The following is a 25,541-nucleotide window of genomic DNA, read 5'->3' as shown; positions in this document are numbered from 1 at the left end:
TTAGGCCTCGTGCACACAACCGAATCTGTTTTCCAAAATACAGATACCAACCATGTGCATGCTACAATTTCCCCACTCCCTGCACTAGAACTGCCTATTGTCAGTGACGGACAAGAATAGGACTTAGGCTTCATGCACACGGCCGTTGTTGTGGTCCGCATTTTTTTCGGCTCGGGTGCGGACCCATTCACTTCAATGGGGCCGCAAAAGATGCAGACAGCACTCCGTGTGCTGTCCGCATCCGTTGCTCCGTTCCTTGGCCCGGCAAAAAAAAATAACATGTCCTATTCTTGTCCGTTTTGTGGACAAGAATAGGCATTTCTACAATGGGCCTCCCCTTCCGCAAATTGGGGAAGGCACACGGGCGGCTTCCGTTTTTTGCGAATCCGCTATCTGTGCCCTGGAGGGATGCTACGGAGCTGGAATAAACTGGATGACGCAGTAGCGTCTCATCACACAATGTCTGACTGGAACATAAATTATAAATGGTGTACATGTAAAGATTATTTACAGAGTTGCTCCATTTTTCATTGTAGACAAACTGGAAGAATAAAAAAATATGTGGTTGCAAAGATGAACCTCCCCTTTAAGCTTTCCACAGTACTTCTCCATTTAGTTTTCTTCCCTGTGCCTGGGTAATAAAAATACACCAAAATAAACGGGGCCATTTGGTCAGTAAAATGCCATTTGCTTCAGCAGCTGCCCTCAGCCGACAACATGTGCACCACGTGACTTGGAACATCACGTGACGTCTGTACGTCAGGCGGTCCTTGCTGTGAAGTGGAACTAGCCGCTACCCAGCGGTATGGCGGCGGCGGCAGAGGAAGAGGCAACGGCGGCTCGGACATTGCTGACTGCGGTGCTGCAAGACCTTGCCGCCGGACCTGAGGGGCAGCCGAGGCCGCAGAACCGGAGCGTGAGCCGTGACGAGGCCGAGGGGGAGCTGTCCGAATCTGTGCTGAGGCTGGTGGGGGGCAGGTGAGGGCGTAGCAGTCTCCTTCATGCTTGTGTTTCAGGCCGTGTGGGACTAGAAGTCGCAGCAGTCACACCTCCCCACAGGCATGTGGGTGGTCACTGCGGACGTAACATTGTGAACCAGCCCCATGAGTACCCCGCACAGTATCGCCCTGGTGATTACTTTGGGCTGTGTTCACACTGCAGACTCGGTGCAGAATAGCAGCAGAGGGGGATGCAGTTTTACAGAATCTGCCAGAAATGAACCTGTGGTGCAGATTAACCCCACCGAAATGCACAGGCGTCGGAGGGTGGAAAACACCAGACTTAATAAATGTCCCCCCTCCCGATGACATGTCCTGAGGATAGCTATCATATAGAGCTCCTGGAAGTCCCCTTTAAGCAGGGTTGCCCAACCTGCGGCCCTCCAGCTGTTGCAAAACTACAACTCCCAGCATGCCCGAACAGCCTGCAGCTAAGTCACCAAGTTGACTTTGCACAGTGGCATTTCTGATGCACATTGTGGTACATGCGGATTTGTCACTGGATTTCCCCTTTAATCCACGGTGGAAATCAGCAGCATAAATTGACATGCTGCGTTTTTTAGACCCCCCCCCGGACAGTCTTGAGATGGGGGAGTGTGGAGATGCCCCAGCAGGTCCAGCCCTCATACCTGACATACCGCCTGTACATTGCTATTTCTACCTCCCTGGCCTTTTCCAAGTTTGTTCACATTAACCCTTTTGCAACCACAATCCCTACGTAATTCAATATTTAGATGATACATTTGATTTTCTGACTCTGAAAAGAAGAAAGCACAACTTATTCCACGTTTACCAGTGTACAGTGCAAGATGGCCATATTTTTTGAGCTTTGTGCGCAGGGCGTTTTATAGTGGAAGGCATTTATACAGAATTCTAGGATTCATTTCTGTGAGATAAAAAGAAAATGCGCGCCTACGTTTAAATGTGGAAATACAGTACGTAGCCGTCACAGTCTATGGGCACCACTAATGGGATCCATGTAACGCTGTGGTCGCATGCAGTTGGACTCGCACTTTTTAAAAATCTTCTGAACACCGTTACTCCGTGTTTTACAAACTTGAGGTTGGACCTCATCATCTGGAGTCGCAGAACAAAGCAGCTCTGAAATAGATTGTCAGGACTGCTGTGCACGCGCATTATGCTAGCACAGCAGTCTGTGTATTTCAGCTTTGATTCCGAACCGTGGGAGGAACCAGTGCAAGAGGAGACTAAAAGATGGCGATTTGGACTCATTATGTGTTGTTCTACTCGCGTTATACTGCAGATTATATGGCGACATATTCCCTTTAAGGTCCCCATATACATCAGTGTATTTTCAGCCGAACCCTCTGAGAATGGTGGGCTCTCCTGACCAGATGATGATGATGAGGGAGAGAAGGATCAGACGAAGTGAAAGTTTTGTTCTCCCAGAAGATGAGCCGCCGCCACCAAACGTGTATTTGTAGGACTGTGGTGACCAGGGGCAGATTAGCAATGAGAAGATTTCTGGTGAGCGGATGGTTTTTACAGTGCAGTGAGCCACCGGTGTCCGGCCTCACTCAACACATTGTGGCTGCGGGCAGCGCAGCAGCGTCTCCGCAATACAGCCTGTCCCATGCTGCGCAATAGTTGCCTGTCCCATGCTGCAGTTCCAAGTGGTACCTTGAAACCAAACCCAAGTTCGGGAAATGTTTTTTCATAGGAGCCAATACATTCTAATACTGTACGGAGCGCTCGCTCCGTACAGTATTCAAACAAAGTATTATGCGAGTTGACTTCGGATGTTTCATCCGAAGTCGATTCACTCATCCCTAGCTGTAGTGTACAAGCCACAAAATGCCATCACCCATAGCATTACTACAGCAACTTAGAAAGAGATTGGTTGTTAAGCAATAATTCACTTAGTAGTCCATAATTGCATCAAATGTATGAAAAATTATCAAGATTATAATCAATAATCACCTTTAACACCTTCAGGACACGGCCATTTTTAGAAAATCTGACGTGTCACTTTATGTGGTGATAACTTCATTTTTATAAAAAAAAAAAAAAAATCCAATTTATCAAAAATTTCCATATTTTCAAATTTCTATTTCTCTACCTGTATAATAGTAATAACTCCAAAAATAGTTATTACTTTACATTCCCCATATGTCTACTTCATGTTTGGATCATTTTCTGAATGGCATTTACTTAATATGTCTACTTTTTCTTTTTTTCCCCCTTTTTTAAAAATTTTGTTTTTTTACTTTATTTTGGGAAAAGGACACTTTATTTATTTTAGTTTTTTTATTATAAAAAAATACTTATTTTTTTCACTTTTTATATTTACTATGGGACTTCACCTTTTCAGGGTTTGATCCCTGTTTCAATTCAGTACAATAATTCTTTATTGTACTGAATTGAACTGTCAGCGTCTTACAAAGTAAGACGCTGACAGTTGCCTAGGATACCCAGTCCTCAGGCTGGATCTCCTGGGCTTCTGTAGCTGGCAGGCCCCGATGCCTGTGTAAGGCATCGGGGCTGCCATGACAACCATCGGGTCCCCGCCACCGCAGTGCGGAACCCGATGGCTAAGGAGAGGGAGCGCAAACCTCCCATATGCCACAGTCAGCGCTGACTGTGGCATATGAGGGGTTAATCCACGGGCATTGGCGTTATCACCGATGCTGGTGGATTCAGCACGGATCCACCTGTCAGTAACAGCCGGATCCGTGCTGCTGATCGCAGCAGCGCACATAGGGGGAGGGGGCAAAGTATCGGCCATTCAGGACGAGCATTCTCGTCCTGGGTCGGTAAGGAGTTAAAGCTGAAATAATCAAGATGATTTTATTTGAACATTTACAAGAATAGGTGCACTGCTGTGGTGGATGCAATCAACCAAATCTGACTAAACCCTCACACTGATGTTAAAATGAGACTTTAGCCAGTATATCCTTATATTTAGGACATGCTGGAGTCCGCGCACCCCGTCAAGGTATCTCAAGTGGCACGGGACCTAACTCTAACCTACCTGTGCCGTATGGGCAGTACCAGGGGCCAATGGGCGAATTACAGGAGTCAATTACATCCATACATTTTGCTATCTGGTGTAGGATGCACTTGTGGTCCGCTGTGGGCATCCTCCATTGCAAGCATTTTTTGCTGGGGATCGCCATTAGCAATGGACCACATGTGCAGGATTTGCTCCCCCGGGTATAGATGCACAACTGCATATGGGGTTCTTAAGACCACGTTATTTTGTCATGTAGTTTGATTTTATTTATTTTTTGCCTTAATTGCCCAGCCCTATTTGCATGGCATGTGACTGCTGCAGCTAATCATGGCAGTTGTGTCGAAGAACGGTACATAACTGCCAAGGCGAATGATTGGCTGCAGTGGCCACTTGATCACTGCAGGCTAATTGGCCAACTGGAGCGCGGATGCTGTCTGCATCCATGTGACCGTTCCACAAATTATACAACATACAATTTTGCGGACAAGAATAGTCAGTTCTATTAGGAAAATGCGGCATGCGCACGGCCGATATTTGTGTTTTGTGGATCCGTGTTTTGCGGACCGCCAAATATGTACCGTCATGTGCATGAGGCCTCAGTATGAGGGTCTTCATATCCGTGCTGTGACTTCTATAGGCCTCACAGGACTGGACAATAGATGTGTAGTAAGCATGAATATTGGTTCTGTGAAGCCATGCCAATATTGCTGTCCTGCTATTTTTCTAATGCCATGACCTAGATGTCTACCCGCATGTACCAATCTGACCGACGTGGAAAAGTTTACAGTTAATTAACCATATCCCAGTTCAGTCAATGATCAGACACTCAGTTATAGGAACCCCATGTTACAGATTGCATCCCAAAGCTCAATGTACATTGAACAGACAGGATGCATTTATTTCAGGCGTACTGTAAATCGTGACCACACCGTCATTTTCCTGCCCACCTCATCACTGGGCATTGTCATTTTCCTGGGCTTTCCTCGTCACTGAGTTATTGGCTGGCTTCCTCTGTATCACAATGGTGTCTGCCTGTGACCACATTTCCTGCTGGGCTTCCTCTTTCTGGCAGCATTTCCTGTCATGTACCGTACAGGAAATGTTCTGTTAACCAGGGACACAAAAGCACTTACATTTTCTTCTTGATAAGATATCTGCAGCTTGTTTATGTTGGAGCTGTGAAAAATGGGAATAGTTTCCACCAGAGAGAAGAAAGGTTTTTCCCAAAGGTTGTGGGTATGGCCTAGCACAGCACCCCCTGCACATCATCTCTTCCATTTTAGACACATTACACATATATCGCGTATTAAATGACAGTCTCGTTCTAACACCGCTAGAACCAGCCCTGTAATTCACATGGATCCAGAGATCTCCACATTCATTGCTCTGCTACATTTATATCAAGCAGGAAGCTCAGGGGGTGGGCAGCTTTTCAGGGGGCATGTCCTTTCTCCTGCAGCTGGTGGCAGTTGAAGGATGGAACTGAGCATGTATGTCAACCTCAGTGAGCTGGACAGATAATTCAGAAAAGGCGGCATGCAGCAGGTGGCGCTATACATATAGATTCCAGTGAATTACTCAGTAGCTATACTACATTTTTAAAGGGGTTGTCCGGGTTCAGAGCTGAACCCGGACATAACCTTATTTTCACCCAGGCAGTCCCCCTGAGCCTAGCATCGGAGCATCTCGTGCTCCGATGTGCTCCCTTGCCCTGTGCTAAATCACGCAGGGCAAGGTCTCTTTTTTGTTTTCAATAACACACTGCCAGGCGGAAACTTCCACCCGGCAGTGTGTTCGGTGACATCAGTGCCGGCTTCCTGGAATCAGTGCCGGCTTCCTGGCAGCCCCATTGAGAGCCCCGGTATGTCACCGGATCTCCAAAAAATGCCTTTGCCCTGCGCGATTTAGCGGAGTGCAAAGGAGAGCATCAGAGCATGAACTGAAGGAGAGACTGCCGGGATGAAAATGGAGGTATGTCCAGGTTCAGCTCTGAACCTGGACAACCCCTTTAATTACATGCAATTGCAAAAAATATTTTCAGATCCAGGTGCAGGCTTGAAAATCGTAGATTTTTTTTTTTTTTTTTTTTGGCCTTTAATGCCGAAACTTTCACTTAAATGGGTCCGCAAAAAAACGCAAATGGATGTTTTTGCGGACCTAAAAATACGTACTGTCGTGTGCATGAGCACTAACATTGTAGTCAGATGGGAGGGTAAAATGGCATGACTGGTAAGAGACAACTAGGTCTGCAAGTTGAAATATTTTACCCAATTCTTATCCATTTTATTATGATAATTGGGGGTAAATTATACAAAAACATTTTCACATTTTGCTTCACGAACTTCCTATTTAGCAACATAAAAATGGTGTCAAACTCTTAAATGGGTTTATTATTATTATTATTATTATTTATTATTATTTTATTTATTTTTTTCTTTTAAATGCACACTCTCCTCTTCTTTGTTAGTTATCCAGCCCTGTATTCAGACACCCTCTTATCTCATCCACCAGCGCCACCACCTCCAGGTTCACTGACTTTCCTCGGCTTCACTAAGAGCAGAGGAGCACGGCTGCTGGGAGGATTGTAAGGCGAGTTCTCCTGTCCGTACAGCCCTCTCTCCCTTCTTCTGATGCCCACCTGCCACCAATGAATGCCAGGACCCGTGTGTAATCCAAAATGTAAAGCAAAAGGGCGAAATCAGCTGCAAGATCTACATGTACATTTTGCCTCTAACTTGCTGCTGATTTTTTTCACATCTGGACCCCCCCAAAAACCATTCAGTTGTAGCCATGTATAAGAATGTATGTGTGTATGATATGCATCTCTGCTCTTCAGCTCACCACATTGCAGTGACAGCTATACATACAACACAATTGGGACATCAATACAATTCTAACATTTTTGATTCTATACACCACCACAATGGATTTTAAATGAAACAAACAAGATGTGCTTTAACTGCAGACTGTCAGCTTTAATTTGAGGGTATTTACATCCAAATCAGGTGAACAGTGTAGGAATTACAACAGTTTGCATATGTGCCACCCACTTGTTAGGGGACCAAAAGTAATGGGACAGAATAATCATAAATCAAACTTTCACTTTTTAATACTTGGTTGCAGCAAATCCTTTGCAGTCAATTACAGCCTGAAGTCTGGAACGCATAGACATCACCAGACGCTGGGTTTCATCCCTGGTGATGCTCTGCCAGGCCTCTACTGCAACTGTCTTCAGTTCCTGCTTGTTCTTGGGGCATTTTCCCTTCAGTTTTGTCTTTAGCAAGTGAAATGCATGTTCTATCGGATTCAGGTCAGGTGATTGACTTGGCCATTGCATAACATTCAGCTTCTTTCCCTTAAAAAACTCTTTGGTTGCCTTTGCAGTATGCTTTGGGTCTTTCTGAAGCATTTGGCTGAATATGAGCAGATAATATTGCCCGAAACACTTCAGAATTCATCCTGCTGCTTTTGTCAGCAGTCACATCATCAATAAATACAAGAGAACCAGTTCCATTGGCAGCCATACATGCCCATGCCATGACACTACCACCACCATGCTTCACTGATGAGGTGGTATGCTTAGGATCATGAGCAGTTCCTTTCCTTCTCCATACTCTTCTCTTCCCATCACTCTGATACAATTGATCTTGGTCTTATCTGTCCATAGGATGTTCCTGAACTGTGAAGGCTTTTTTAGATGTCGTTTGGCAAACTCTAATCTGGCCTTCCTGTTTTTGAGGCTCACCAATGGTTTACATCTTGTGGTGAACCCTCTGTATTCACTCTGGTGAAGTCTTCTCTTGATTGTTGACTTTGACACACATACACTTACCTCCTGGAGAGTGTTCTTGATCTGGCCAACTGTTGTGAAGGGTGTTTTCTTCACCAGGGAAAGAATTCTTCGGTCATCCACCACAGTTGTTTCCCGTGGTTCTCCGGGTCTTTTGGTGTTGCTGAGCTCACCGATGCGTTCCTTCTTTATAAGAATGTTCCAAACAGTTGTTTTGGCCTCACCTAATGTTTTTGCTATCTCTCTGATAGGTTTGTTTTGTTTTTTCAGCCTAATGATGGCTTGCTTCACTGATAGTGACAGCTCTTTGGATCTCATCTTGAGAGTTGACAGCAACAGATTCCAAATGCAAATAGCGCACTTGAAATGAACTCTGGACCTTTTTATCTGCTCATTGTAATTGGGATAATGAGGGAATAACACACACCTGGCCATGGAACAGCTGAGAAGACAATTGTCCCATTACTTTTGGTTGGGAGGCACATATGCAAACTGTTGTAATTCCTACACCTGATTTGGATGTAAATACCCTCAAATTAAAGCTGACAGTCTGCAGTTAAAGCACATCTTGTTCGCTTTTTTTCAAATCCATTGTGGTGGTGTATAGAGCCAAAAATGTTACAATTGTGTCGATGTCCCAATATTTATGGACCTGACTGTATAAGAGTGGACTGACTGATTTACTGCTAAAAGGTGCCCCCGATCTCCGGTTGTCAGCTTGTGCTGGGCATTGGATCGATACATGACCTGCTCTGTGTGTGACGGGGGCTGGCTGACTGGCTCATTTCACATCAGCGTTCAGCCTTTCTGTTCTTCTGCTATGTTCTAAGAGCAGGAGGACGGATTCGGCACATAACTGAGCCGATTGGAGCGTACGGGCCCCATAGACTATAATAGGGTCCGTTACATTTCCGCTCAGAGGAAGATTTTTGAAGCGGAGACAAAAGTCCTGCATGCACGACTTTTGTTTCCGCTTCAAAAATCTTCCTCTGAGCGGAAATGTAACGGACCCTATTATAGTCTATGGGGCCCGTAGGCTCCAATCGGCTCAGTTATGTGCCGAATCCGTCCTTTCCGTTCTCCTGCTCCTATAACAGAGCAGAAAAACAGTCTGAACGCTGATGTGAACTCAGCTGAAGCCCACCCCCTTCTGTCTCCATCAGCCATGATGGAGAGAGCTGTCGGGATCAGAGACCAATGCTGGTGTGGGAGACATGGCACCTTTTAGCAATGTAAGTATATCATTAACCCCTTAAGGACGCAGGGCGTATCGGTACGCCCTATTTCCCGAGTCCTTAAGGACTCAGGGCGTACCGGTACGTCCTAACTTGAAATCACTATTCCGGCGCCCGAGGGGTTAAACGGAACGGGATTTCGGCTGAAATCCTTCAGCCGGCATCCTGTGACAACGCCAGGGGGGGTCATGTGACCCCCCCGTGTCGGCGATCGCAGCAAACCGCAGGTCAATTCAGACCTGCGGTTTGCTGCGCTTTTTGCAGTTTCTGATGCCCGCGGTCCCTGACCGCGGGGATCAGAAACTTTTGAGTGCCTATAATCAATATTTTTCACCCCCCCCTGCACCCCTGCACGATTTTATGCCGGCGGGTGGTGCGGGGGGGGGTGTCGCATGCGGTGGGGGCGGTGCAGGAGGCGGGCGGTGCGGCAGGCGGGATCGCGATCCCCCGCCCGCCTCCCCATGAATGATCGTTGGTGTCTAGTGGGGATACCAGGGTGCCAGCACATTGCTGGCACCCTGGTATAAACGGCTGACATCTGTGCAGATGTCAGCCGTTTAACCCTTTCCATACCGCGGTCCGTACGGACCGCTGTATGGAAAAAGTTAACTGTCGTCGGTCAGGGAGCTCCCTCCCTCTCCATCGGGGGGCTGCTGTGCCTTTGCAGCCCCCCGATGGAGAGGGAGAGAGCCCCCAGAGAGCCCCCCTCAGCCCCGTGCTTACCCTTCCCCGTCTGCGAAGTTCTGAGCAGACGGGGAGGGTTCCCATGGCAACAGGACGCCTGCTCAGGCGTCCTGCAGTCCATGGGGCTGAACAGATCTGTGCTAAAAGCATAGATCTGTTCAGTGTAAGTAAAATACAGTACAGAACAATTTATATTGTACTGTACTGTATTATACAGACATCAGACCCACTGGATCTTCCAGAACCAAGTGGGTCTGGGTCAAAAAAAAAGTGAAAAAAGTTAAGATAAAAAAAAAAAACATTCATCACTGAATAAAAATTAAAAAAATAAAATACACTACACATATTAGGTATCGCCGCGTCCGTAACGACCTGATCTATAAAACGGTCATGTTACTTTCCCCGCACGGTGAACACCATAAAAATAAAAAAATAAAAACTATGAGAAAATTGAAATTTTGCCCACCTTACTTCCCAAAAAAGGTAATAAAAGTGATCAAAAAAGTCACATGTACGCCAAAATAGTACCAATCAAACCGTCATCTCATCCCGCAAAAATCATACCTTACCCAAGATAATCGCCCAAAAACTGAAAAAACTATGGCTCTCAGACTAAAGAAACACTAAAACATGATTTTTTTTGTTTCAAAAATGAAATCCTTGTGTAAAACTTACATAAATAAAAATAAAGTATACATATTAGGTATCGCCGCGTCCGTATCGACCGGCTCTATAAGAATATCACATGATCTAACCCCTCAGGTGACCACCGTAAAAAATAAAAAATAAAAACGGTGTAAAAAAAGCCATTTTTTGTCATCTTACGTCACAAAAAGTGTAATAACAAGCGATCAAAAAGTCATATGCACCCCAAAATAGTGCCAATTAAACCGTCATCTCATCCCGCAAAAATTGAGACCCTACTCAAGATAATCGCCCAAAAACTGAAAAAACTATGGCTCTTAGACTATGGAGACACTAAAACTTTTTTTGGTTTTAAAAAGGAAGTTATTGTATAAAACTTATATAAATAAAAAAAATTGTATACATATTAGGTATCGCCGCGTCCGTGACAACCTGCTCTATAAAATTACCACATGATCTAACCTGTCAGATGAATGTTGTAAATAACAAAAAAAAAAAAAAAGTGCCAAAAAAGCTATTTCTTGTTACCTTGCCGCACAAAAAGTGTAATATAGAGCAACCAAAAATCATATGTACCCTAAACTAGTACCAACAAAGCTGCCACCTTATTCGGTACTTTCTAAAATGGGGTCACTTTTTTGGAGTTTCTACTCTAGGGGTGCATCAGGGGGGCTTCAAATGGGACATGGTGTCAAAAAAAACAGTCCAGCAAAACCTGCCTTCCAAAAACCGTATGGCATTCCGTTCCTTCTGCGCCCTGCTGTGTGCCCGTACAGCGGTTTACGAACACATATTAGGTGTTTCTGTAAACTACAGAATCAGGGCCATAAATAATGAGTTTTGTTTGGCTGTTAACCCTTGCTTTGTTACTGGAAAAAAAATATTAAAATGGAAAATCTGCCAAAAAAGTGAAATTTTGAAATTGTATCTCTATTTTCCATTAAATCTTGTGCAACACCTAAAGGGTTAACAAAGTTTGTAAAATCAGTTTTGAATATCTTGAGGGGTGTAGTTTCTTAGATGGGGTCACTTTTATGGAGTTTCTACTCTAGGGGTGCATCAGGGGGGCTTCAAATGGGACATGGTGTCAAAAAAACAGTCCAGCAAAATCTGGCTTCCAAAAACCATACGGCGCACCTTTCACTCTACGCCCCGCTGTGTGGCCGTACAGTAGTTTACGGCCACATATGGGGTGTTTCTGTAAACGGCAGAGTCAGGGCAATAAAGATACAGTCTTGTTTGGCTGTTAACCCTTGCTTTGTTAGTGGAAAAAATGGGTTAAAATGGAAAATTAGGCAAAAAAAATGAAATTCTCAAATTTCATCCCCATTTGCCAATAACTCTTGTGCAACACCTAAAGAGTTAACAAAGTTTGTAAAATCAGTTTTGAATACCTTGAGGGGTATAGTTTCTTAGATGGGATCACTTTTATGGAGTTTCTACTCTAGGGGTGCATCAGGGGGCTTCAAATGGGACATGGTGTCAAAAAAACAGTCCAGAAAAATCAGCCCTCCAAAAACCAAACGGCGCACCTTTCACTCTACGCCCCGCTGTGTGGCCGTACAGTAGTTTACGGCCACATATGGGGTGTTTCTGTAAACGGCAGAGTCAGGGCAATAAAGATACAGTCTTGTTTAGCTGTTAACCCTTGCTTTGTTAGTGGAAAAAAATGGGTTAAAATGGAAAATTAGGCAAAAAAATGAAATTCTCAAATTTCATCCCCATTTGCCAATAACTCTTGTGCAATACCTAAAGGGTTAACGAAGCTTGTAAAATCAGTTTTGAATACCTTGAGGGGTGTAGTTTATAGAATGGGGTCATTTTTGGGCGGTTTCTATTATGTAAGCCTCGCAAAGTGACTTCAGACCTGTAGTGGTCCCTAAAAATTTGGTTTTTGTAAATTTCTGAAAAATTTCAAGATTTGCTTCTAAACTTCTAAGCCTTATAACATCCCCAAAAAATAAAATATCAATCCCAAAATGCTACAAACATGAAGTAGACATATGGGGAATGTAAAGTCATCAAAATTTTTGGGGGTATTACTATGTATTACAGAAGTAGAGAAACTGAAACTTTGAAATTTTGCAAATTTTTCAAAATTTTTGGTAAATATGGTATTTTTTTATGCAAAAAAATTAACTTTTTTGACCCAATTTTAGCAGTGTCATGAAGTACAATATGTGACGAAAAAACAATCTCAGAACGGCCTGGATAAGTCAAAGCGTTTTAAAGTTATCAGCACTTAAAGTGACACTGGTCAGATTTGCAAAAAATGGCCAAGTCCTTAAGGTGAAATAGGGCTGAGTCCTTAAGGGGTTAAGGAATTTAAGTCCACTCTTTTTTTGCATTTATAACACAATGGAAATACTTTTCTTCTTACTGGAAAACCCCTTGTAAGTTTCGGAGATGAAAAGGTGATAGATAATATCTAGTCTCCCATTTTATTCCCTTTGAGTTATATGGCTTCTGGTCTTACACCTTCTTACTTTTCTGTGTTTTGCAGGAGCGGTCCGACTTGGCTGGCTGCCTGTTTAGTTAGAGTCGCTGTCCACCAGACCCTGCAGGCAGACTTGGACTCGTTTGTTGAGAGGAAGCAGGATGTGGTGGAAGGAACAGAAAATGATGCACAGACTGAAGATCGTAAGTAAGGTTTATGATACCCAGCCAGGAATTATGTATGTAGTTACTGTTTGTATCGGTTGCACTTTCTCTAGACATAAGCTGACATTTTTTTAGAGAATTTGTTACCTCAAAATGAAATGTAATCTGCAGGCAACAGGTTCTAGAGCCGAAGAAGCAGAGCAGATTAACATATCGTTTTGTGGGAAAAGATTCAGTGTAAATTGTGATTTATACATTTAAATCTCTTCTCTTTCTGACTTCAGGTGTACACAGGGAGGTGTTAGCAGTGATTAATGGCATTCTCTGTGTAAGGGTATATACACACGGCCATATCCGTTTTGCAGAACGCAAACCAGGGATCCACAAAACACGGACACTGGCCGTGTGCACCCTACATCATAGTGCGGATCCGTTGACTTCAGTGTGCTTCCGGGTTCATGCGGCCATGCCAAGAAAGATAGGACATGTCCTATCTTTGGCTGCATCTTGCAGAACACCGACCCACTAAATTCAATTGTTCTGTGGATCAGTGGTTTGCGGTTTGTCATGTGTATACACCCTAAGAGGGGTCATTTATTAACCTAAAATACGCCTATATTAATTAGTTGCGTCACAATCTGCATCTTTTCCCCGCTCATGCCAGGTCTAAAAAAGTGGGCGGGGAAGGGGCCCGAAGATTCGCCGCACTTTGATTCACAGGGCCACGCAGTGTAAACGTCATCACACCTCCCTGGCCCTGTTAATCAAAGCGCAGAGGGCATGGCAGTTGCAGAGAGAACAGAGCCTCTAAATGTAACTTAACGCCCCCCTTGCTCCTAGAGGCTCATTTGCATTTATTAAAGGGCTTCTGTCACCCCCAAAACACATTTTTTCTTTTTTTGGGGGCTTGTTAAAATCCTTATTTAACGACTATTCCCTATATAGGGCTCTTACCTTTTGTCTGTGGCTTCGTTTCCTTAAAAATCGATCTTTTAAAATATGCAAATCATTTCACTACCAGCAAGTAGGGCGTCTACTTGCTGGTAGCCGCCGCAAAAAAACGCTCCCTCCTCCTGTTGATTGACAGGGACAGCGAGCGCTCTCCTCCTCCGGCTCGCCCTGTCAGCATTTCAAATCCCGCGCCTGTCTTCATTCGGCGCAGGCGCTCTGAGAGAAGGAGGCTCGCCTCCTCAGCACTCCCTCAGTGCGCCGATTACGTCTTCTCTTTCGGTGACGTCATCGGCGCAGAAGCCCTTGACAGAAGCCCTTTAAAACTTCATTTTTCTCAGCAATGCCAACACATATGAACATTGGACCAACACAGATGTCTTCAGCTGCCAAGCGCACATTTAACAGGTCAGCCAGTTTCATAGGTACAAACCTGCTGACAGATGCCCTTTAAAGGAGACCTTTCACTACAATAAAAAATCTAAACTAAGCATTCAGACATGGAGAGCGGCGCCCAGGGATCTCCCTGCACTTACTATTATCCCTGGGCACCGCTCCATTCTCCCGGTATAGGCTCCGGTATCTTCTGATTTTAGCCTCAACTAGGAGGAGCCTGCCGGCATCTCCTTCTCCCAGGCTGTAGCGCTGGTCAATCGCAGCGCTCAGCTCATAGCCTGAGAGGTTTTTTTTTTTAAGCAAGTACTGGCAGCCTGCCCCCTGAAACAGAAGATTCATACTTACCTGCTCCATGCCGCGCCGGTCCTCTGCGCTGGCTCCGCTGTCTTCATCTTCTGGTCTCTGCACTGTGGGTAGGGTCACATGCACTGCTGCAGCCAATGATTAGCTTCACTGGTGACATGACCACAAACGGCACGACTCCATTGAAACCAATCATTGGTTGGAGCGCTGCATGTGACCATTCCTATAGCCAGTAAAGGAAAACATTTATAACGCTGACCACAATACATTAGCTTCTCTTCATAGCTCACAGGACGCTAGTTCAAAGCGTAGCATTGTGCAGGTTGTAATTTATGGCATAGCAGTGTCACAGTCTGTCTAGCTGTGTAGTTACTATTTTGTATTGAGTGGTGTGTTGGCCTCCTCTGTTGGTGAGAAATGCATCCGGCATGGAAAAGCAGATGATTTCTTTACTATTGTTTCTTCTCCAAGTCTACCTTTGCAAAAGAGAATAAAAATGTAGTGTTCTACAATGATGAAGAACTTGGAGTTTTATTAAAGGAGTAATGCCAAGTTTTGACAGGATAGGGGATAATGGACTGAGAGCTGCCAATCGTGAGAACAGGGGCCCAGTTGTGCCCATTTGATGGATTGACAGGTTGAGCATGTGCCCTTCCCATTTCTGTGAAGTTGCTGGAAATAGCAGAGCGCTGTACTCGTCTCTCTCTGGCAGTCGCATGGAGAGGCAGGGCGCATGCACGACTTCAGGATGGGGGAAAATTGCAAACTTGGTAGTTGGATGTACTAGCTACTGTTAGGAAAAAAGCAGCTGTTTAGAGTACAACTTTCCGAATTCTCCGAGTTACACAAGTTAGGGTGGATTCACATCACATTTTATGCCTCCATTTGACGTATATGTTAGGGGGGAAAACAATATGGTGGTAACAATATACCGGTACATTTCTTTTTACAATGGAACTGTATGGTGAACGGATGACTTCAGTCTGAGGCATCCATTTAAAGTATATGTTGTTGTATTTTTTTTTTTAGAGAAATGGTCAGTTTCAACTGATTAAGGGTCCATTCACGTGTACGTAGTGTATTGCGGATTCGCAATACACCCGGCCGGCACCCCCATAAAACTGCCTATTCTTGTCCGCAATACACTACGTTCTATTTTTTTTCGGGGGCCGAGCTCCGGAAATGTATAAAATGAATGGGTCCGGATCCATTCTACGGACGTGTGAATGGACTCTAATTAGTTTTCTTCTTCTTTTATTTTATTTCACACGCATGATCGTTCAGATTTTTCCATTGGAGGAACAAGAAAACAGATCTGCCGTTTGTTTGAATAGGTTTTAAGCATCAGTTGCAGTATGCTCAGTTTTAATTATTTTTGACGGGAGAAAGTCTTGTCTGTTGTACCTTTTTTTATTTCTGCCAAATATAACTGAAACCTGATTTGAAAGGAGCTTCTTTGTTTGTTTTTTAACATTGAAGTCTGTGAATGACAGAGATAAATGAAATGTTTTCTATTTCTTGACAAAAAAAAAACGTTGCTCGCAGAGCATACACAAAAGAACAAACAGAAAACCCCAAATTATCCCCCCTTCCTTCCTACCCTTTACATACGGTATGTGCGCAATAGAACGTATTGCAGAAGCCTTTTCTGCTACTTTCCAGAGTAGTCCATATCCATAAGGTGAGTATACAGAGCCATCTATTTGGGTGTTCCATACCCATGGAGTACATAATCCAGCCCTTATACTACCACCTGAACTCCACCCAGACTTATCTGTAAAGATACATACTACGCATCGGACTATGCAATAGTGAATATATTCGATGGGACATCCACCAACCCCTCCCTTCTCCATTTCCACATACCACTTGGGCCCACTGTACCCCTATATCTCCCTGTCAGGGAGCAAGATTATATTTCACAATGCATTGTCCCCATATAGCCTCCAATTTCTTTAACCTGCACCTTTTTTGATGAACAAATCTTTCTAGGTGGATATGATGTTGAACTCTTCCTTTAAGCTCCTGTATGGTCGGTGGATCTGAAGCTATCCAATAATAGGCCATGAGCTTATAGGCCTGGTAGAGGAGACAGAGGATAGCCCCATCATTACAGGGATCAGATTTCCATAACCCAGTATACACGTCAGTATGATAGGTTGGAGAGAAATGGTATGTGTTCTGTTTGTGTCTGTGATTGAGTCCATTTAAAGGGGTTCTCCAGGAATAAAAAAAAAAAAACTTAAATATTACTTTATTATAAATATATTCTCAAATACCTTTCATTATTTATAATGGCTCGTTTTGTCTGGGGAGCAATCATCAGGGTAAATGGCCGCTGTTCCATTAGTTCACACAAAACCTGTCCTGATCACACATGAGGACAAGTTACTTCACAACACTGAGGTAAAGAGCTGCCTGATCCTCCTCTCTGCTCTACTTGTCAGGGATTATGGTCCTGAATACAGATGATAAGAACTATAGCTGAATCCCTGGGGAATTTAGTTCATGAGGAGACATGAAGTACAGAGAGAACGGACAGGACAGACTGTGGTAATGTGGGGCTGTGGTAATAGAGACTACATACAAGGACTGCTGCTTATTAGCCACACCTCACCCTCCTCTTATGTCTCCTCATCTTCTCCATTCCCACAGAGATTCACCTGTATTCAGGATCATGATTCCTGACGAGCAGAGAGGAGGATGAGGCAGCACTATGGCTCATTATGGTGAAGTAACTTGTTTTGTGTGTAGTAATAGGATGGCGGCCATTTTATTTCTCCTAATGATTGCTCCCTAGACAAAACAAGCCATTCTAAGTAATGAAAGGTATTTGTGAATTTATTTATTATAAAAAAAATATTTTAGTATTTTCATTAATTCCCGGAGAAACCTTTAACTGACCAGTTTTATTTTTCCTATGATATAGTAGAATAGAAGGCATGGTGGTAAATTAAAATAATTCTTTTTTCTTTTCTTTTGTGAATTGAACGTTTGTAGAGATTAGTCGAAGGCTGTCCAAATTATAAATGCCTTTGGCAAATTCCTTACCCTGCAGAATCAATCTGCACTCTTTTAAAGCTTTACATGTCATGTAAAACTAAGCATTCAAGGTGAAGAATTATTATTAGGGTCATCCTTTTACAATGTGACTTCTACTGTATGTCTAATACGGTCATATTTTATAAATTTGTTTTTCTATAGTTCTCCGTTTTGACGCCTTACTTCAGCGTTGCCTTAGTTGTCTCCAAGAGATTGCCAGCCAGTGGCAGATACAGTTACCTTCACCACCAAGCAATGCACATAATTTGTATGTCTCTATTCACGCCATACGCAACACACGAAGGAAAATGGAAGATCGTCATGTGTCAATCTTGGAGTTTAACCAGCTATTTGGCTTCACGGTAAAATGAAATCTATATATAAATATGTAAATAATCTTTTAAAGGGGTTGTCTCGCTTCAGCAAATGACATCATACAGATACAAGGCATTTAGCTAATGTATTGTGGTTGTCCATATTGCCTCCTTTGCTGGTTTGAAGCATTTTTCTATCCCATTATACACTGCTGGTTTCCATGGTTATGGCCACCTTGTGATCCAGCAGCGTTGGCCAAGCTGGCACACTATAGGAATGGGCTCTGACCTCTCTGGTGACCAGAACTGCGGGAGTGCACGTTTACTATAGTGTGCAAACACTGGAAATGAGCAGTGTATAATGTGATGGACAAATGCATTATGCCAGCAAAGGAGGCAATATGGATAATTACAATACATTAGGAAGTGCCTTATATTAACTTTCTTTACATAATAAATGCCATTTGCTGTAGTGAGACAAACCTTTTAGGTTTGCAGGTTTTGTGATCCTATTAATCTGTGTTAAAATAATGATTTCTTTTAAATGTATCTGAATACACTGAGGCAGCTTTGCTTATCCTGTAGAAGTCATAAACTTAGACTGTCTAGACCTGTTCTAGATTGCTGCAGGGAGAGACACTTTTTTTCTATGACTCCATACCTACTATTGGTTGGCTTACTTTGAGACAGACTTTTATGGCAGAATTGTGGCACAAATTGGGGCATCTTAGGAAATGCCCCCTTCCCACTAAGTCGCTTCACTTTTTTTTGTGACGTAGCTACAGAATTAGGCCTCATGCACACGACCGTTGTGTGCATCCGTGTCCGTTGTTCCATTTTCCGTGATTTTCTGCGGACCCATTGACTTTCAATGGGTCCGTGGAAAACTCGGAAAATACACCGTTTGTCATCCGCGTCCGTGATCAATGTTTCCAGTCCGTCAAAAAAATACGACCTGTCCTATTTATTTATTTTTGACTGACAACGGTTCGCGGACCCATTCAAGTCAATGGGTCTGTGAAAAAACACGGAGGCACACAAGATTGTCGTCCGTGTCCGTTTTTTTCCTATCATTTTCAAGGCAAACTTGACTTAGTTTTTTTTTTTTTTTCACTTTTCTTGTCTGGTGATCCTCCAAAAATCAAAGAAGACACACGGAAAAAAAAACGGACACAGATCACGGAACAATGGAACCCCGTTTAGCGGACCGTGAAAAAATACTGTCGTGTGCATGAGGCCTTATACTGACATAAATAATGCTGTCAGTATAATTCTGTAGAAGTAAGGTCATGCAGAGACACTCAACATTATAAATCATTATAATGCTGTGCGCTTTTGTGAAATGAGCACTGTCCATAACGGGAAATCACGCTCTCACACAGAGCATGATTTCCGCACAGGACACGCTGGTCTGAAGGAGGACTAAACAAAAACAAAAAACAATGTAAATGACAGCATCCTTCACCGGTTGCCGATTTTGCTGCTGATCTGTAGGTTTTGTTGCAGATTTAGACTTTTCCGATTGACCGCCATGGGGAAAACCCCTAAGGCTGGTTTCACACTGGGCGTTGCGGATTGGGGCCGTTCAGAGTGCGTTCAGTGAAACTTGTACTATTTTGCAAGCAAGTTCAGTCAGTTTTGTCTGCGGTTGCGTTTAGTTGTTCAGTTTTTTCCGCGCGGGTGCAATGCGTTTTGATGCGTTTTTCACGCGCGTGATAAAAAACGGAATGTTTACAAACAAGATCTCTTAGCAACCATCAGTGAAAAACGCATCGCACCCGCACTTGCTTCCGGATGCAATGCGTTTTTCACGCAGCCCCGTTCACTTCTATGGGGCCAGGGCTGCGTGAAAAACGCAGAATATAGATCATGCTGCGATTTTCACGCAACGCAGAACTGATACGTGAAAAACAACGCTCATGTACACGGACCCATAGAAATGAATTGGTCAGGATTCAGTGCGGGTGCTATACATTCACGTCACGCATTGCACCCTCGCGGAAAACTCGCTCGTGTGAAAGGGACCTAATGCATCCAAGATCAAAATAGACATGCTGCAGATTTTAACCCGTTCATGCCCAGCGCTGTACATGTACGGCGCTGGGCGGGTGTTTAAAGATGGCGCACACGGCTAATGTCCGCAACGGCAGTAATGCCGATCGCGGACATTTAACTCCTCAGATGCCGTGGTCAATCCTGAGGTTGCGCTCCGGCTCCCCCGTGTGGCGATCGGGGGATCCGGAGCGTGTATGCAGCAGCCCCCGTCTTTATGAATGACAGGAGGCTGCTGAATAGTATTTCCTATGGAGCCCTTGCCTGTAATAGGGCTCCATAGGAAACTAGTAAAATCATCATAGATTCCAATGCAATCTATGATAACAATCACATGATTGATTGTTATAGTTCCCTATGGGAACTATAAAAAAGTGTAAAAAAAATAAAAAAATTCTAATCACCCCCCTTTTCCCAAAATAAAAAAAAAATTCACATCATGGGTGTCGCAATGTGCGAAAACGGCCATAGTATGAAAATATATTCCCCATACGGCAAACAGCAAAACGGAAAAAAGCGTTCCAAATGGCCAATTCGCCGTTTTTGGTCGCTTCATTTTCTACAAATAATTAAATAAAAAAGTCGTACACACTCCAGCGTTGTATCAATGAAAAGTTCAGATCGCCCTGCAAAAAATGAGCCCCCATACAGCTCCGTACAAATAATTACAAAAATGTTATAGGGATCAAAATATGGCGACAAAAAAATAAAACTGATTTATTTTTTTTTTATTTTTTTTCCCCCACTTTATTTAATTTTTTTCAAAACGCAAGAAAAACTATACATATAAGGTATCGCCAGATTTGTACTGAATAAAAGTAACTGGTCAGTTTTATCGCACATCGAACATTGTAAATAAAAAACATAAAACTGTTGAAATATCTTTTTATTTTATTTTTTATTTTTTTTAAATTTCACCCTATTTGAATTTTTTTTCCTGCTTACCACTATATGATATGCAATATTAAATGGTGGCGTTGGAAACTACAACTTGTCCCACAAAAAACAAGCCCTCGTATGGCTATGTGAACAGACAAATAGTTATGCCTCTGGGAAGGCAGGGAGCGCAAAACGAAAACGCAAAAAAAAAAAACTGTGCCTTAAGGGGTTAAATATGTGCGCTGCAGTTCTGTTTAGGCCCAGAAAATGTTCATGATGTGAGGAGATCTTTTCAAATCGCATCCACTTTGCTGCTATCCACTACGATAGCTGCAGCATTTTAGGCCGTGTGGATGTATCAGAGCACATGCAGCATTAAAGGGGTTGGCAGGCCTAGGAGCCGCCAACCTAAATGGTGGTAACCGATGGCAGACAAACTCACCTGTCCCATTCCTGGCTGCTTTCACTTCCCTCCGGACCTGAAGTAGCTTGGTCCAATGACTAGCAGTGATGTGGCATTGTAGCACATGTGACAGCTGAAGCCAGTGCTTGGCCACAGTGATTACAGGACCAAGCCACTTTTGGTTCAGCAGGGAACAGTGGGTTTGCTGAGTGTTTTTTTTTTTTTGTCTTTGCCACAGCTTACAACCATTGGGGTATCACAACCCTTTAATGCATTTGGTCATCATACACGTGCCACCATTTATTTATTTATTTAGATGCTTTCACGCTTCTCTCAGGATAATGTCTTCCTTTTGTTGAACAGTTAGGATGTTGATTAAGCATGCTGAATAAAGTTTATCGTTAAAATTTCAGGATGGCGTTGAGCGATCATATTTTGCCATTTTTGATGGGCACGGCGGGCTAGATGCTGCTAATTATGCTGCTTCCCACGTTCATGTCATGGTGGCTCGTCATGAGGCATTGATGTCTGATCCAGCCAGGGCCTTAAAGGAAGCCTTTCAGCGTACAGATGCTATGTTCCTTAAAAGACAAGAAGACAGGTAAATGCATGAGGCTCTTCTTAAACTGATGAATGTTTGCTTTCTTATCACTTCCTATTAAAATAAAACAAACTTTATTCAAATTTAATTTTGTGTAAAACTGTACTACAAGGAGAAAAGGGGCGTCACTTGTCTAAGAGCACAGCAGTTTTAAAAATTCAGGTTAAACAAAAATTGGATGCGAGTGTTTACATTATTTTATTTTATTTTTCTTACATTTTGCCCATATATTTTGTCTTTCTACAGAGACTGCGTAGTGGTACCACTGGAGTGTGTGCACTTTTGGAAGGTGATCGACTACATGTGGCATGGTTGGGCGACTCTCAAGCTCTTCTTGTACGGCAAGGGAATCCAGTGACTCTCATGGAGCCTCACAAGCCAGAGAGAGAGGTGAGCTCTGCTCTGTGCCTCACCCTGCATTACTCTTTTTGTTTTGTCTTTATTAAAAGAAAAAGTTATAGAAGAAAAGATTTTTTTCTTACACAAGTGCAACTGTTTTCCAGGATGAGCGTGAAAGAATAGAATCTCTGGGAGGCTGTGTTACTTTTATGGGGTGCTGGCGAGTCAATGGGACTCTTGCTGTGTCCAGAGCTATTGGTAAGTAATTTTTATAACTCCATCAAAAGAATGTTTTCCTTGCACCCTATTTCTACTAGTTATACTTTGAGTCACTGTGTGTACTCACACAATTTTATTTCATTTAATAGAGAATGGTGAAACCAGCAAATTTCAAAATCGCTTAATTTAAAAAATGTCTACATTCACCTGAAAAAAAAAAACTGTAAAGTCATTGCCACTAGAGGTCTCGCTTCCACCAAATTTGCAGTCTGCTGCCTGTTGTCAGGCAAAATCTGTCCCTAGTAACAGAGACTCAGAAGATGGCAGAGAGGAAGTGGTGGAGTGTCAGAGCTAGCTGAGATCCTTAGCCTGATAAATGAACGGATTCTTAACTGCTTCTGAATTCACAGGAGTCTTCTGTGTCTCTGTGTCATTTATCACCCCTTATCAGGTCTGGGAGTTCCTGAGCTGAAAACAAACATAGTGGGAAGTAAGGGAAAGGACGTCACAGCAGTACAGTGGAGGCAGATTTCACAGAAGGGAGATCACCCTGCTTCTGAAAGATATGCATCTAGTTGTGCAGCTAAAACAGGGGATAATATGGCTGACAATACTTTAGGGGAGCCCAAAAAACACCTGTTCTTTCAGTTATGATTGTACAAAGAAACATAGCTATTATGGAAACTTTTATTTTAAAAACTCTGGTACGTTTTAAGATGACAAGATAAAAGTATAGTATTTTGAAGGTGCTTTTTTAAAGTGAGTCTGTCACCTGGTTTGACCATATTAAGCTGTCACCATTGCCATGTTTAATAAAACCTTATCTCCTGCAGTGATTTTCATTCTTATATTCATGCTTTCATTTTGCAAAAAAAAAAAGTGATCTTTGTATTATGCAAATGAACCCTGAAGGTGCCCAGAGGGGCGTTATTCTTCACCCTCTGAGTCCAGTAATGCCCCCTGCAGAGCCTAGCCCGCTTTAGTTTATAGCCCAAGCACGCCTCCTCGCTATGTAGTATCGTCCCACAGGCCTAGGTTAACGGCGGCGCCCCCTCTGCTATGTCAGTTAATTCATTCAGCCATGCACCTGGAATCTTCAGTTAGTCCGGCTGAAATCTCGCACAGGCGCAGTACCGCCTACTGCCTGTGCGATCCGACCGCTCCTGAGGGCAACTGCCTCAAAAGTGTCACTGGGCATGCGCCGAGCCCAGTGACGTCTTCTTATCGCTGTTGCCCTCAGGAGCGGGTCGCATCGCACAGGCAGTAGGCAGTACTGCGCCTGTGCGAGATTTCAGCCGGACTAACTGAAGATTCCAGGTGCGTGGCTTGAATGAATTAACTGACGTAGCAGAGGGGGCGCCGCCGTTAAACTAGGCTGTGGGACGATACTACATAGCGAGGAGGCGTGCTTGGGCTATAAACTAAGGCGGGCTAGGCACTGCGGGGGGGGGGGGCGTTACTGGGCTCAGAGGGTGAAGAATAACGCCCCTCTGGGCACCTTCAGGGTTCATTTGCATAATACAAAGATCACATTTTAGCAAAATGAAAGCATGAATATAAGAAAAGGTATTTTGTTAAACATGGCAATGGTGACAGCTTAATATGGTCAAACCAGGTGACAGACTCCCTTTAAGGGCATCTATTAGCAGATTTGTATCTATTAAACTGGCTGACCTGTTGCATATGCACTTGACAGCTGAAGGCATCTGTGTTGGTCCCATGTTCATATGTGCCCGCGTTGCTGAGAAAATTAAAGGTTTAATGTATGCAAATGAGCCTCTAGGAGCAACGGGGGCGTTGTCATTACATCTAGAAGCGCAGCTCTTTCTGCAGCTACCAAGCTCTGTCCATTTTGATTGACAAGGCCAGGCAGTGAAAACATAATTACACCTGATAGGATAGGATTTGTGTTTCTTGTTTACACCTACATATATGCTATACAGGAATTCTGTATACAAGCTGCATACATGTATGCAATCTGTTTTGTGTATTTCTACAAAAAAAGTCATAGCTATTACGGTCTATACATTTAGCACAGAGCTTTCACTGTAGCACGAGAATAGTTATTAAGTGGCGATTCACGTACTACTGCGGCCCATCCTGTGTATTTCCTAGGCCACAGTTATATTGTGTCAGTGGTGTAATATTGTCTGTTGGCTTCTACTAGACATTGTCACCTTGGATTAAAAATTATTGCAGTTGAGTGGTCACAGTATCCTACTACCCCAAACAGAAGCAAAGCGGCTGACATTCCCCACTTTGTTGTCCGTTTTTGGCAATTTACAAACTTTTCATTGTTTGTTTTAATATCCCATACTAATGTATAAGATATATTTCTTTTGCTTCCAGGTGATATTGATCAAAAACCATATGTGTCTGGAGAAGCAGATGTGTCCTCACATACCCTCAGTGGCTCAGAAGACTTTCTTGTCCTGGCTTGTGATGGTTTTTATGATGCAGTGTCTTCATCTGAGGTTCCTGGCCTTGTTTTAGGTTATCTTCAGGAGAATGGTGAAGATGGACAACATGTTGCTGAAAGGCTGGTGTCAGCTGCTAAAGAAGGAGGCTCTAGTGACAATATCACTGTTATGGTTATCTTTCTTCAGGACCCTGCCAAAGTCTTAGAAGATTATTTAGCACATGGAAGTGGGGAAGGTGAACCCTTGTTTGATTTTGGAGGTGGAGGAGTGGAGGTTGCCTCAGACCATGCAGGTTGAGATCTCTTTTTACTGACCTAACAATCTCAGGACCATTTTGTAAGGAAAGGTAGTGGTAGACTGTTTACCTCACTTAGGTTTTAGGCAGAATCTTCTTCAGGTAGTCTAAATCTCCAAGTTGTCCAACACAGATCTGTTTAATCACAACAAAAGCAAGTGAAGAGTTTCCCTGTGGCATTGAGCAGGAGCTTTAAAGGGACAATAATTAGAGGGGAAAAAACCACTGTATTATACTATATATCTTGGTGATGCAGACTGTAGATCAGCATGCCCACTTGTCAGTATGACTGTGTGGAAGCCAGAGGTTACGCTACATTTTTTCTGGAAGAGTAAAAATACTCCTCTTACCGTTTTTGAGGAGTATTTTTAGCCGATGAGGAGTACGAGTTACAGTAATTCAA

General features: G+C 43.4%; 1 protein-coding gene across 1 annotated transcript; it reads left to right on the top strand.

Moving 5' to 3' along the window:
• The first annotated feature begins 765 nt into the window (after window positions 1–765).
• On the top strand, window positions 766–25,541 carry PPM1F (protein phosphatase, Mg2+/Mn2+ dependent 1F). The gene is made up of 7 exons (XM_040416355.1): window positions 766–978; window positions 12,830–12,966; window positions 17,779–17,978; window positions 21,678–21,865; window positions 22,114–22,255; window positions 22,369–22,462; window positions 24,773–25,541. The coding sequence occupies exons 1-7, from the start codon at window positions 806–808 to the stop codon at window positions 25,138–25,140; spliced, it is 1,302 nt and encodes a 433-aa protein (XP_040272289.1). The 5' UTR covers window positions 766–805; the 3' UTR covers window positions 25,141–25,541.

The sequence above is a fragment of the Bufo bufo genome, chromosome 2 (assembly GCF_905171765.1).
Source record: "Bufo bufo chromosome 2, aBufBuf1.1, whole genome shotgun sequence".
Lineage (NCBI taxonomy): Eukaryota > Metazoa > Chordata > Amphibia > Anura > Bufonidae > Bufo > Bufo bufo.
The sequence above is the reverse complement of the archived record's forward strand: the minus strand, read 5'-3'. Positions and strand labels throughout refer to the sequence as shown.